Below are 12,120 nucleotides of genomic sequence, written 5' to 3' on the forward strand. Positions count from 1 at the left end.
TGGATCAAAGGTGGGCTCCACATCACTGCCCTGAGGGACCAGGGTTTGTGCTGCCAAATCCAAGCCCAGAGTGATGCGATCCCATGGAGCGGGCTGGTAATGTGCATGGACAGTTGGAAAGTAGAATGTCCAAGAGGTGCAGAAACACCTCCTGGTTGGAGGTCCTGGGTTGGAGGGAAGTTGGTAACAATCAGAGCTTATTTATAATTTCACTTCTATCTATCTTTGCCTTTTAAAAGGGGATTTGTACTCAAGTATCCTGTTGATTGGAAACGAGTACAAAGATGAGCAATTGTGCAATACCACTGAATGAATTAATTTGTCTCTTTTTTTTTTTTAAATCAGTCTCTACAGAATGGAAATGAGAGAGCGGGTGCAGTAGGGGAGGACAAAAAGGAAAATGTGGATAAAAGGTTTTGAAATAGTTGGATGTTTGGCTGCTTAAGTTTGTGTCTCCCAGACGCAGCTCGATTTCAGAAGAATGGTTTAATACACTGATGTATCAAACAATACTAAAAGAACTTCCACTGTCCAAAGTAATCTACTTTTAAGGGGAAGGAGAATTAAAAGAACCTAGCTTCCTGTTAAACTAAAGTAAGTGAGAACTTGGAGATTAAAAAAAAAAAGTATTTCTGGGGTCTTTTGACTCTTAAAGTTTTGCTTAAAGTTGCCATGATGCAATGCAGCTCTTAGAATAATCTCAGTGTTTTCTTCCCCCCACAGCATGAGGTAAAACATGCAGAAATTCCACAAGAAATTATCATCACATATCTTAATTGATAGTGAGGGAGTCTTGATTTCTGTAGGTTTAACTATTTTTACATGTAATCACAAGCAAACGATCTTGAGGCAGAGACTGTAACTGCATGATATGTGCTTCTCGCTAGAATCTGTCCTCAAACCAAGAGTGGTTTGGCTGTTAACATGCATCCATTTGAATTTAAGAGGGTGCTGCTGTGAGGTCTGGCCATCGCTGTTCAAAAATTCATATTTTGTATTTTTACTTAACAGGTTGGGACAGGGGCGATGATAGCGCCAAAGCAAAACCAGGCCAAGAAATGCATCGGGAAACGAGTCCTTCCTCGACTGAAAGAAGTCCTTCTGTCTCAAGGTAAACTTGTTAAATCCTGTAATGTTCAAAATGCTTTTGTAGAGGGAGAAATGCCACGAGAAAATGACTGAGGCTCCGGTTATTTTTTTTCCACTTGGTCTAGGGTTAAGATTCGTATTTATGTTTACCTAATAAAACATCTTAAACTTTGTTACACCTTAGAAAATATTTGTGCTAAAGCCAAGTATTGTTTTGCAGCTGTTGTTTTCTCATTTTAAGACTCAATTGACATCTCAGTGAACCACAAATTAGCGCGTACAGCTGCTCTCAGTAGGGCTACTCAGGGGCCAGACAATGGGACTTGTCAGGAGAGGAGCAGGCAGAAAACAGAAAGTCTTCAAGAAATAAAGTGGTGGGTTTCTTCTCCGTGTATCTGAGATGTAAACTAGCTGTAACTGGATAACGGGCTTAGGGTTTGGTTGATGGTTTGGCTTTTTTTTGTATTTGATACTGCAGTAGTTACAACATGCCTTTCTTGCTTTCAAACTGAATATGTTTAATTAATGGCCTTACATGTACCTAAAGGGTGCAGTTTGTGTTGGTTTAAAAAAAAAAAACAAAAAAAACAAAAAAAAAACACCAGGGCAGCAAGAGGGGGCGGCTGCTGCACAGCTCCTGCCCTCAAAACTGCTTTGAGGAGAGGCTCTGCAGTGTTTGGAGAAATTTTTTAACACCTCTTCTTTATACAGTATTGCTCTCTTTCTGTAGTTTGTTTTGTGCTCATACTGCTGAGGTCAGTTTTGGTACGAGACACCATTCCAGTTTTGCAAGCGTTGTTTTTCATTTTGTGTTAAAATCATGGTATTTCCACATTTTGTGTTAAAATCACAGTATTTCTGCACTTCTTCAAGTACAGGAAATAAAGAGCATTGATGAATGGCATTCATGCTTTGATTTAAGATTAATTCTTATAGTCTTATATTTAGACTACTTTCTCTTCTTATTTTTTCCTGGTTTGAGGGGTGTTTTGTGTTGTTTTGTTTGTTTGTTTGTTTTTTCTTCTTTCCTAGTTCGTGTTTTATTTCTCTTCCCTTTTTCGATTTTCTGGAACTTTGAGAGCGATGTTCCCAATGACATTACTTAATGCTATGGAAGACAAGGGTGCTCCTAGAGATGGATTGTTAGATGTTAAGTTTTAGTTGTTCACTGAAGCCCAGGACAGCAGAAGGAGAAGGATTGGGTCCTGAAGAACTTGCTTACGAGATCATTGCTAAGCATCTGAATAAAATAGGTCTAAGTTAAAATGAACTATTTTTTTAATTGGAAAAAAAAAAGATTTCCAAGCTCCTTTCCCCCATGGATGTTGCACTGCTTGCTAATAACGTGTTTGGTAACTTCTATGTTTTTTTCAGACACCGTTCACATGGTGTATGGGGCGTTTTTCTCAAATTCTTCTTTGCAGTAGATTTTAAATAAGTCACTTTAGCCCTCTAATGTCACGCCTGTCGGTGCTGAGAAGCAAGCACACTTCATGTGCTGATACACAGTGCTGCTTTAAAAGAAAAAAACCAAAAAAACTAAACAAAACCCCAAATATCTTACAACGGCTTAAAGTTAGTCGAGTCTAACTTTAGAAGGCTGCAGCCTTCTAAACACAGAAGTTTATTAAGGACCCTTGCAATGGGGCGCGAGAGGGAGGATTGGCCGCCCCCATTTCAGTGCTCCACTTCAGGGCACTCACTTCTCAGGCTTTTATTGCTTTTACAAGTGGTCTCGAAACTCACTACTTGAGAATAAACATAACCGCGTCACGCTGCTGTGCTACTTTTTATAAATTCTTCTTTGCTACGTTTTGTCACTGAGCTGATGAGTGACCCTTGCAGAACACCCGCCCAGACCCAAATAAAAAAAAAAAGGACAAAAAATGGCTTCTCTGATGTCCTCCAGACAATAATTATGATGTGCCAGTTAAGCCCAAACTACAGCTGAGGGATTTTACTTTAAAGCAGAGGCTCGGGCGCAAAAATGCATTTATAGCTCTTTGTCTGGCACCTCATTATGTGTGGGCCTGATTCATTAAGTAATTGGTTTGCAGTTGTTTACATGAGTATTAAGGCTTTCTATTCAGCGGCCTTTGAGAGATACATTGTGCAAATGTTGCATGTTATGAATGCGCAATGAGGGCCGGGGGACTGGTCCTATTGGCTCAACACTGCGTGCTGTTGAAAAGCGAGAAAAAGAGATTGGGTGCTGCTTTGCATAGCAATGACTTTCTTAATAAGCTTTACAGATTAATACACACAAGCTATAAAAGATGCAAAGAGATACTCTTAGCGCATTTATACATGCTCATTTCACTATTATGGTGCTGGCGACGGGAAGAATCGACGGCTTTCATATTCGGGTTTTCAGTGCGTGTCTTCAGTGCATGAGACTTAATAGAATCCAATGTTTATTGTATTATAAATCATGGGGAAGTAGGCAGATCTGCAACAGTTTATTATTAAAGATTCTTTCAGTGTAAATCTTTTTCTGCCATTGTATTTCCTACAGCAAAATCATTTTGTGGTTGAGTGGGGATGAAAGGCATAATGTACGAAGGAGTGAGTCTTAATAGGAAGCTGCTCTCCGAGTAAAGACCACTTGTTCCCTTTTGTTCCGAGGTGCATGCCAGAGCTTCCTCTTCTCTCGCAAATGCTGTCCCGCTCCACGTTTAGCTACAAAACTACTCTTGTGCAGCTTCGTCTGCTTTACCAGGGGAATGTTTACACACACGGAGACACAGCTTTCGTTTGAAGAGCCACGGCAGAAGAGAGGGAGTGAAATTTTACGGTTGCCTGGGGGGAGAAAAGGTATCAGAAGTCGGGGCTGAATCTAGGGTGTGGGAGCAGGCAAAGGCAGCACCGTGTGTGGCATTCTGCCGTGCTGCTGCTGCAATGGATGCAGCCAGTGGAGGTCACTAGATTTCTGGGAAATTCTGAATTTTCCCTGTGAGCACTTTATTTTTCTTGGACTGTGTTTGCGCTCTCTTGTTCCCAATCAATCCGAAGGTTAAAAATGCATTATCAGCTGAGAACCTGAGAGCAATTTTATTATGTCGGGGTGTAAAGTATTTTAAACTTTGATTAATCTGTCTCCTGGAAGTCATGCTACCTGCTCTCTGAAGGCTGTTTTTGAGTCGAAAGCCACCTTTGCCAAATGCAGGTGCAACAACATGCAGACAAAAGTTGGCACGTTGCAATTCATCCTAACTGATTCTCATCGTGAGTGATAGTGAAGGCTGGTGCTGAGGCGGGCTGGCCATCGGGGGGCACTCGGGCTCTGCGCATCCCCCCAGGCAGCCCCATCCCCACCTGTTAAACCTCGCTCTGAAGAGAGATTCCAAAAGTTTGGGGCTGGGAGTGGTCAGGAAATCCAGGCTCCTGGGAGATGTCCCCAGAAAGCAGCCCTGCATCAGACTGTTTCATCCTCCTGCCGTACTTTCAGTTGTCAGATCGCTTCTGTAAAACCCAACCGTGAATTCCAGCAGCTTTTTCTGACATTACAGATATTTCTGCCTTTGTTTCTTAATGTTGCTGCTGGCAGTGGTGTGGTGGTGATGCTCCATGGATATTGGTGGGGAACAGTTTGCAGGGAGAGGCAACAGCGTTGCCTTTGTAGTACCAAGGAGATAGAGTTTATCTTCACAGTGATGCCCTGTGCTCTTCTGACACAGCTTCCTCACAGCCCCTGGATGAAGCCTTTTCTCTAGGCAAAAATGTGTGGTTTTTTTCTTCAGCGTGGTAGATCTAAACAAAGACTCTTAAATGTAGCTCAGTGTAGATCGTTGTACCCTAAAATACAAGTCATCCTATTTGCACTCTAATTACTTAAATTCAGTGTTATTACTCAATATTTATTGCCCCTTGATGTTTGGGTGGTTTTCTTTATGAGTTTGTTTGTTTGGCAATTAAGTGTCTTTTTCTTTATTTTTTTCCTTGGCATTTGGGTGTCTTTTTTCACTTGACACTAAAACACAGAGGTTCAACGGGTGCTTGAGCAAAAAGGTACGCAGGCTAAAGCAAATGTTTTCTGCTGGTTTTCAGTGAGCTGCCTCTGTAAACTTGGCTCTTGCCGGTCTGGTAATTTTTTCTCTTAATGCCAATTTTCTTTGCAGAGGGGAACAAATATTTTCTTGGAGCTTTTTCTTTTCTTATTGTTGCAGCATCTCCAAAACAAAAAACTCATTTCATCAGAGTGAAGGAGAGATTGAAAGGCCCTTTGAAGTTAAACTGATTTGGGTTTTTTCTTTGTTAGAGTCTGGGTTCAGTCAGGAATTATTTTAGGGAAGAAGCAAATGTGTAAATGGATATCGAAGGGTCACCATGGGGATTAGGCAAGGCAGCAGAACTGGCCTTCCTTCATTTTTTATTTATTTTTCTTTACTTCATGGGAAACCAGTGAAGGTTTGCAGACCTTCTTACAGCAGTGGTGGTCCTTGTCCACACAGCTACTTCGTGAGACCTTGGAGCACCTCACAGTGCTTGGAGCTGTGCACAAGGACCGAGCCGATCCCAAGCTGCTGTGTTGTGTCCCTCTGGATCCAAGCCCACCAACCCTCTCGGGTTTGAGCTGGCCTCAGTCTGTGGAGAGAAGAGCAGCAGAAAAACCTGAAATCCCTTCTAGGGACCTCATGGCGCAGCTGAATAATGAAACCCCGCATGCCTTCCTCTTCGCCAGCGGCGGCAGCAGGCAGTGGGAGCTGCCTGAGCTTGTTTTACTCTGAACTACTTGAAAATGAAATGATTGTTGTGCAGGCTGCCACAGAAGGCACCTCTCAATTTGTAGCTCAGCAACAAGTGATTTCTCGCTCTACACCCAGGGGAGAAGCGAGGCGGCCGCCTGTGCCGCAGCCTCTCGAGCACATTTTTATGGGCTAGGCCCGGTGTACATGGAGCACCTCCTGGGAAATGCTGCAGGTCGTGAAATCTCACCAAAGTGAGCAAGAGTTAAGAGCGTTTGGCGTATTGCGGGCTCAGGCTTAAAATACTTGCTGGAAATGCTGTCAATGGTTTTGAACAAGACGCTGCAGCATAAAGCAGTGTGGGGTTTGAGTGAGGGAAACGGAACCGCATGCTAACAAGACGCCAGATAAACTTTTGAAGGCTAACATTTTAAAGCTCTTTACTTAAAGAAATAATAAATTAAAAAATACCTATGTTGATGTTAATGCCCAGCTAGTACTGTGGCTTGTTACTAGTCCTCAAGCCTGGGTTTGGTACCTCGATTGAGCTTTGGCTCTGTTGAATATTCTACTGTGGGGATTTTCTGTGTATCTGTGTGCTAATGGCATTCACAGCTTGTCGAAAAGGACTGCGAGTTAAACAGTACAAGCTTTCTTTTGCTGAAAAGGAAAAGTTTTTGCGGCGTAGGTAGCTGTAATGTGATGAAACTTCCTCCTGCCTGAACTTGAGCTTTCCAGCTGCAATCCCAAATTCTTACTGCATGCAGTGGTGTAAGACAAGCCGTGAAATATTTTTTTTTAATCCCCTTCACAAATGCCTCCATAATAGTAGATGATTTTTAGTTCCCTGCTTTAAGCAATTATGTATTCGCTGCCACGTCTTTAAATGAAATCCAGCAAACAGCATGAAATTTTTGACAGCCGATTAAGCCCTGTTCTGACTGTGGCAACAGCTTCAAATTGTAGCTTGACGTTTGCTTATATTTTACTAGTCCACACAGTAACGTCGCACACAACTCCTATTTGATCTTTCTTATTAAAATTGGCTGAAGCTTTATTTCTACGGCCTATTGAGGGACTGTTAATGTGATGGTTAATTCTCCTATGTTGTTGCTCCCGTGCAATTATTTCGCAGCACTGACACAATGCGCGCGCTGCGCACAAAAGATCAAAATGATCCCAGCTTGTTTGAGAGATTCAAAAGGGCTTCTGACGCTCTGGACACAAGAGCGGTCATTTATCGGGACGGAGTTGCAACTACACACACGCGCGCACACACACACACACACACACAGCGAGGTAGATCAAAGGCAGCCGGGACCTCGCATGTTAACATCGCAGCTGGATGATGCTCTGAGAACTATTTTGTCAGGGGGTTCTTCACTGTTATGACATTAAAAAAAAAAAAAAATTTAGTTACAGAAGTTACTGGTTTTTTCCAAACCACCTCACTTTTTTATTTTTAAAAAAATACAACTTGCATTCTTTTAATTTTGTGGTATGTCGTTTATTTGAAATCTTTTTCTCTTACAGGAGTGAAACCAGGAGAAGGGGAACAGTAACTGCGATAAAATCCAAAGGTAAGAAGCCAGTGTTATGCTACTTCATATCTTTCTGAGTATAATTTATTTTGTGGAAAACCTCTGAAAACAAATTATGGAACCATATAAAACGTGTGTGGAAGGAGATGGGTAAGTGTACAATTTCCCTTTCTCAACACAGCAGCCAGCAAATAGGTGACACTGACAAATTCTGGACCAGAGAGGAAGTGATTTGTAGCACATGGGGTGTGGGAGGGGTCACAATCTTTGCTTCAGGGTTTAAGTAGCAAAGAGCAGACAGCAGAAAACCTAGAGAAGAAAAAAACTGTTCTGGTGAGGTTTTTTGGATACTTTCAGCCGCTTCCCAGGTGTTGAGTGTGGGGTGGAGTAGTGGGGCTAAAGCTGAGTTTCAGTTTTAGCCACTGTAAGGACCTGCCAGCCAAGGGGAGGGCGGGGAATAGAGGATGAAAGAGGCAGCTGCTGCATTTGTAGATAAGATGTTTGCGGGGCTTGCACCATCAAACGCATTGGCAGCGCCTTCGCCGAGCGTGAGCCAAAGTTGCCGTGTGAGCCTTCCTCTCTCGCGCTGGCCCCAGTCCCTGTTTTGGAGCCTCGTTCCTCCTTTGGGGCACAGCAGCCTCTCAATTTTTTTTCTTTTTTTAAAATACTGTCACAAAGCAGGGTTTTTTGTTTTGTTTTGTTTTGTTTTTTTTCTGTTCGTGACATCATCGCTGTTTTTAGGCCAAGCCCATGATGTCACGCTCCAGTGGTGACTTCACCACGGGGTTAAGTAGAGGGGGGAAGTGGAGACATAATAGACAAAAGCTGTAATTCAGGCAGCAGCTGGTCAAGTAAATTGCTTGGAGTGGAAATGTTCTCTCAAGCTACCTTGAGGCAGGACGATGAAGTGGGGCCTCTGAATGAGCCTGCTGTGCGGCTGCTGGTGTCGGAGACCGCGATGCATGGGCAGCACACCGTGCCGGTGCCCTTCGGGAACCCCAACCTGTGAGCCACGGTGCCTAGAGAGCACCAGGGATCCCTTCAGTGACAGAAATTACCCAAACACGGGAAAAAATACCTAATTTTTTTTTTTTTCCTCCTCACGCTCAGCTTTCTGGGGCGAGTCTGACGACAGCAGCTCCGAGCTTGAGGCTGCTCTGCGCCCACGAACACAAGGCACAGAAGACGATGAATTCGATGACTTCTATGATTAAGATCTCCCCAACCCACTCAGTTTTGGGAACAAATAGGTATTGTCTTGTACATATCAAGAGTGCCGCTGTCTGAAGCGCAGCTCATCGCTTCATAGCCGAAGTGAATTAAACACCGAATAAATATTACTCGGTCTTATTACGCAGGCTCCCTGTACATTGTGCTTTCTCTGAGCTGCTACATGTTTTCCTGATCTTACAGCGATCCTGCTCCTCCTGGTGCTACATTTGTTTTGGGGGAACAAACGAATAGACGTCCTGAGATGTCCGCTTGCTCGGCAGCAGTCTTTCGAGGCCAAATCCCCCTTGCCTCCTTGTTGTCGGAGCTGCTTCCTCTGATCAGCCTGCCTGCCCATCTCGTCGCCAAAGACTCATCACTATTTCAATATTTTGTCTGCAGAGCTGGATGTGGCATCGGAGCGGGGAGGGGAGGGAAAGCAAGCAAGCATTGTGGGTATGCATACATCTGCTGCTCAGGGTGGGCCAGCGTGTTTGATCTTTATCGTCTTCTGCAACAGATCAAGAAGAAGAAATGCATAAAATGTACATTTCTAATTCGGCGCATTTTGGAATAGAGCAGCATTTACATGCGGCGAGCCCCAGTGATTTTCTGCTTTTACTCGCTTTGTAAAACCCGTGCCCGCGTTGCTGTACGGACATCACAGTAATTGGATGACTCTAGGAGCTTCATGCATTTTTAATTTTTTTTTCTTTTAGTTCCTTTTATCTAAAATTAAGTTCATTAAACATGAGCTTTTCCTTTCGGAGGGAGAAACCAGGGAACATATTAAAAAAAATTTAAAAATCTGTTCATAATTATGATAAGTTCAAAAGCGAAAAACAACACCCCAATTAAACTCCAGTGCAAAGCAGTGCTGCATCTTTGAATAGAGGCACCAGTCTTTGGGCCTAGTCCTTCAAAAGCAGTTTTAACTTGGTAACAATATTCAATTTAATAAAGAGCCTTGGCCAGAAAAACAGCAGAAATCCCTCTGCCCATTCCAGTTTTTACCAAGCCAGTTACCTGTGTCCTGTGGGACTGCTACCCTGCAGGGAAACTCAGAACGATGAGAGGAAAAGGCAGCCCATGGTTTCCACCAGGTAGGTTTTGGGGCTCCTCAGCAGTCTTCTGTGTCAGAACCAGTGTCTGATCCCACCGTCCGTGCTCCTTTTTTCCAGCTGACCCCTCAGTTGTGCCAACTTGCTCCCAGCGGTTAAATGTAAGCACACCAGGACGATTTTTGGGTGAATGTCAGACAGGTTCATCTGGAAGAAGCCCCTTGTGCTGCTCAGCCACGTCGCATCAAGCTCGTGACAGATGATAGATGGCTTTGGGAGCTTCTCCTATGGCAGTCTCCCACTCTCCCAGTGCTGAAGCAATAGCTGAGCTCCTCCAGAGATTTATTTATTATACTTTTATTGTGCGCAGGCTCATTAGATGCAAAACGCTCTGCCAGTCAACTTTACTCTGCTCCTTCACGGCTGTCATGCTGGCAGCCTGAAGACGATGATGGGTGACGGTGACGGACAGGGGAACCTACAGCTTGAACAGATCGAAATCGGCATGCCACTCATCTGCAGGAAAACACCAGCATGAAAACTCTTCCCATAATCCTGGTGTGTGCATGCAGTGGCTCGGTGCTGCCGGTTTTTTCTCACGTGGGACTTTGGGTTGCCCCATTACATTTGCCAACAAAAACACATTAGCGCATGTAGGTTCTGACCAAAAAACCACCATCACTTATCAGGAGAGAAGGTGGCCCTTTATTATTTTTTTTTTTAGCAAAAAGATTGACTTTCAAGGAAATGTTTTGTTGTGGCGTTACTTTCTCCAGCACTTGTTTACACAAGTAATTATAAGATAAGATGATCATGTTTCATTTGCATTTGCTCGCGCCGTCTTCTTTTTGCTTTAGTGTTATCGGAAAAACAACTGATTACCCATCAATACAAACAAAATATTAATACTAAGCCATCTTACTCTGTGCTAAATTCTGGGAGGAGAAGCACTACAACAGAAAACTTCAATCAGGGTACGTTTTTGTAAGGAACAGATAAAGGACAATCTTTAGCTGATACCACAGATGTGGTGCCAGTACAAAGTTACTGGGGAAATTTATTCAAGTCACAGATTTTATTAAGAGGAGTGACAACAGAATACGGCTTAGCAACAGCTAAGTGAGGCTAAGAATAATGAGAAATACAACATTGGGTTAATTTGTTCTATGGCGAATTTGCAAGATAGCAAGGTTCCTCTCCCCTCCCCAAATCGGCGGCATTGACTCAGTAAGCACTGCTGAGATTTTGTTATTTTTGTTAATGAGTCCTGGGCTGCGTTCTCGTGTCCTTACCCCTGTCACTGCCCTCCTCCCGAAGCCGGGCTGCGCGGTGGCAGGACGTGGCAGAGCACCAAACCTCCCTTGTGTTAATCCTGTTTAATACCTGAAGGTTTAATTCCCTTTCGACGTCGTCACAACGACTAAATTAATGGTATTTGCTTATGCAGCAGGCGAAGCAGTGGGACAGAGTTCCCTGATGCTGCCGCCGGAGCCTGTCGTGAATCGCACCGAACCGTTTCACTCTTTGGATTCTGCTCCCTCTCGCTTTCCTGAGGGGAAAAAGAGCCTCTTCCAGAGGCTGAGACTTAATTCAGCTAATTATTTAGGTGTGCGAGAGAAAAGACAAATGTGTGTGCAGCGCCTGAGGGTGAGGTGACCATCCTTGAAGCTGTCAAGGAAGGTTAAGCAGAAGAACTTTTTGATTTAAAAGTCGTGTGTGCTTGGAGAAGTCAAGTCCCGGATGATATGTAAACCGTGTGCATCACTGTTAGCGTGTTTAGATATAGTTTTGCAGCGTTACACTGAGATTCACTCTGTCCTTAGGTGAACTACCATTATTTTAATACTGAGATTAACACCGAGGGGGAAGGAGACCCCAGGCCGGGTGAAGACTCTTACTCAGGGAACATGTACTAATGCTTGTGTAACTGTATGTAAATTGCTAACCTATCGGATGCTAGTGAGATGTCTTTTGAAATTGGTTCGTGTATAAAAAAAAAACCACCACAATTTTGTATTGTTTTTCTTAACGAGAGCAAGCCCAGAGGAAGGGTCGCCATGGCCCCTCAGAGCCTCTATCTACGCCTGCGCCCTGAGGCGCGCCCTCCTCTAAGATGGTGCCGCCCCTCCCCCGTTCAGTCCCTCGGCTGCGTGCGCCCACACGTCATCCGCGGCGTTCCCCCATAGTGCCCCGCGCCGCCCTCTGCACTGCGGAAGCGTTTCGTCACCTCCGCTGCCGCCCAGAGGCACGGGCCGCTGGACACCCTCCCCCCCCGCCATGGGAGTCCCGGCCTTCTTCCGCTGGCTCAGCCGCAAGTATCCCTCCATCATCGTCAACTGCGTGGAGGAGAAGGTGAGGCGCGGGAGCGTGTGCGGGTTCTGCCGTCCCGGGCCGTGTTGTCGCGGGCCCGGCCCTCAGAGGGTCTGAGGGAGCGCTGTGGGAAGGGGATGGCGAGGCCCGGGAAGGGAGGAGCGATCGGGGCAGCTTGGGGAAGCGTTGCCTACGGGGACCCAGTGGCTGGCTGCCCCCCAGCCC

At 44.7% G+C, this 12,120-nt stretch overlaps 2 protein-coding genes across 2 annotated transcripts in view; both read left to right on the plus strand.

Moving 5' to 3' along the window:
- The window catches only part of KIZ (kizuna centrosomal protein), a gene marked incomplete at its 5' end in the record, with an annotated part of 32,552 nt that extends 24,023 nt beyond the window's left edge, over positions 1-8,529 (plus strand). The window contains 3 exon segments of the mRNA XM_009866823.1: positions 1,012-1,111; positions 7,308-7,354; positions 8,426-8,529. Of these exon segments, the coding sequence (XP_009865125.1) occupies positions 1,012-1,111; positions 7,308-7,354; positions 8,426-8,529 (251 nt within the window).
- Positions 8,530-11,862: 3,333 nt separating this feature from the next.
- Positions 11,863-12,120, plus strand: part of XRN2 (5'-3' exoribonuclease 2) — a 34,792-nt gene continuing 34,534 nt past the window's right edge. Inside the window, exon 1 of the mRNA XM_009866824.1 lies at positions 11,863-11,937. Coding sequence (XP_009865126.1) covers positions 11,863-11,937 — 75 coding nt within the window. The remainder of the gene's footprint in view (positions 11,938-12,120) is intronic.

This window comes from Apaloderma vittatum, unplaced genomic scaffold (assembly GCF_000703405.1).
Source record: "Apaloderma vittatum isolate BGI_N311 unplaced genomic scaffold, ASM70340v1 scaffold27673, whole genome shotgun sequence".
In the NCBI taxonomy this organism is placed as follows: domain Eukaryota; kingdom Metazoa; phylum Chordata; class Aves; order Trogoniformes; family Trogonidae; genus Apaloderma; species Apaloderma vittatum.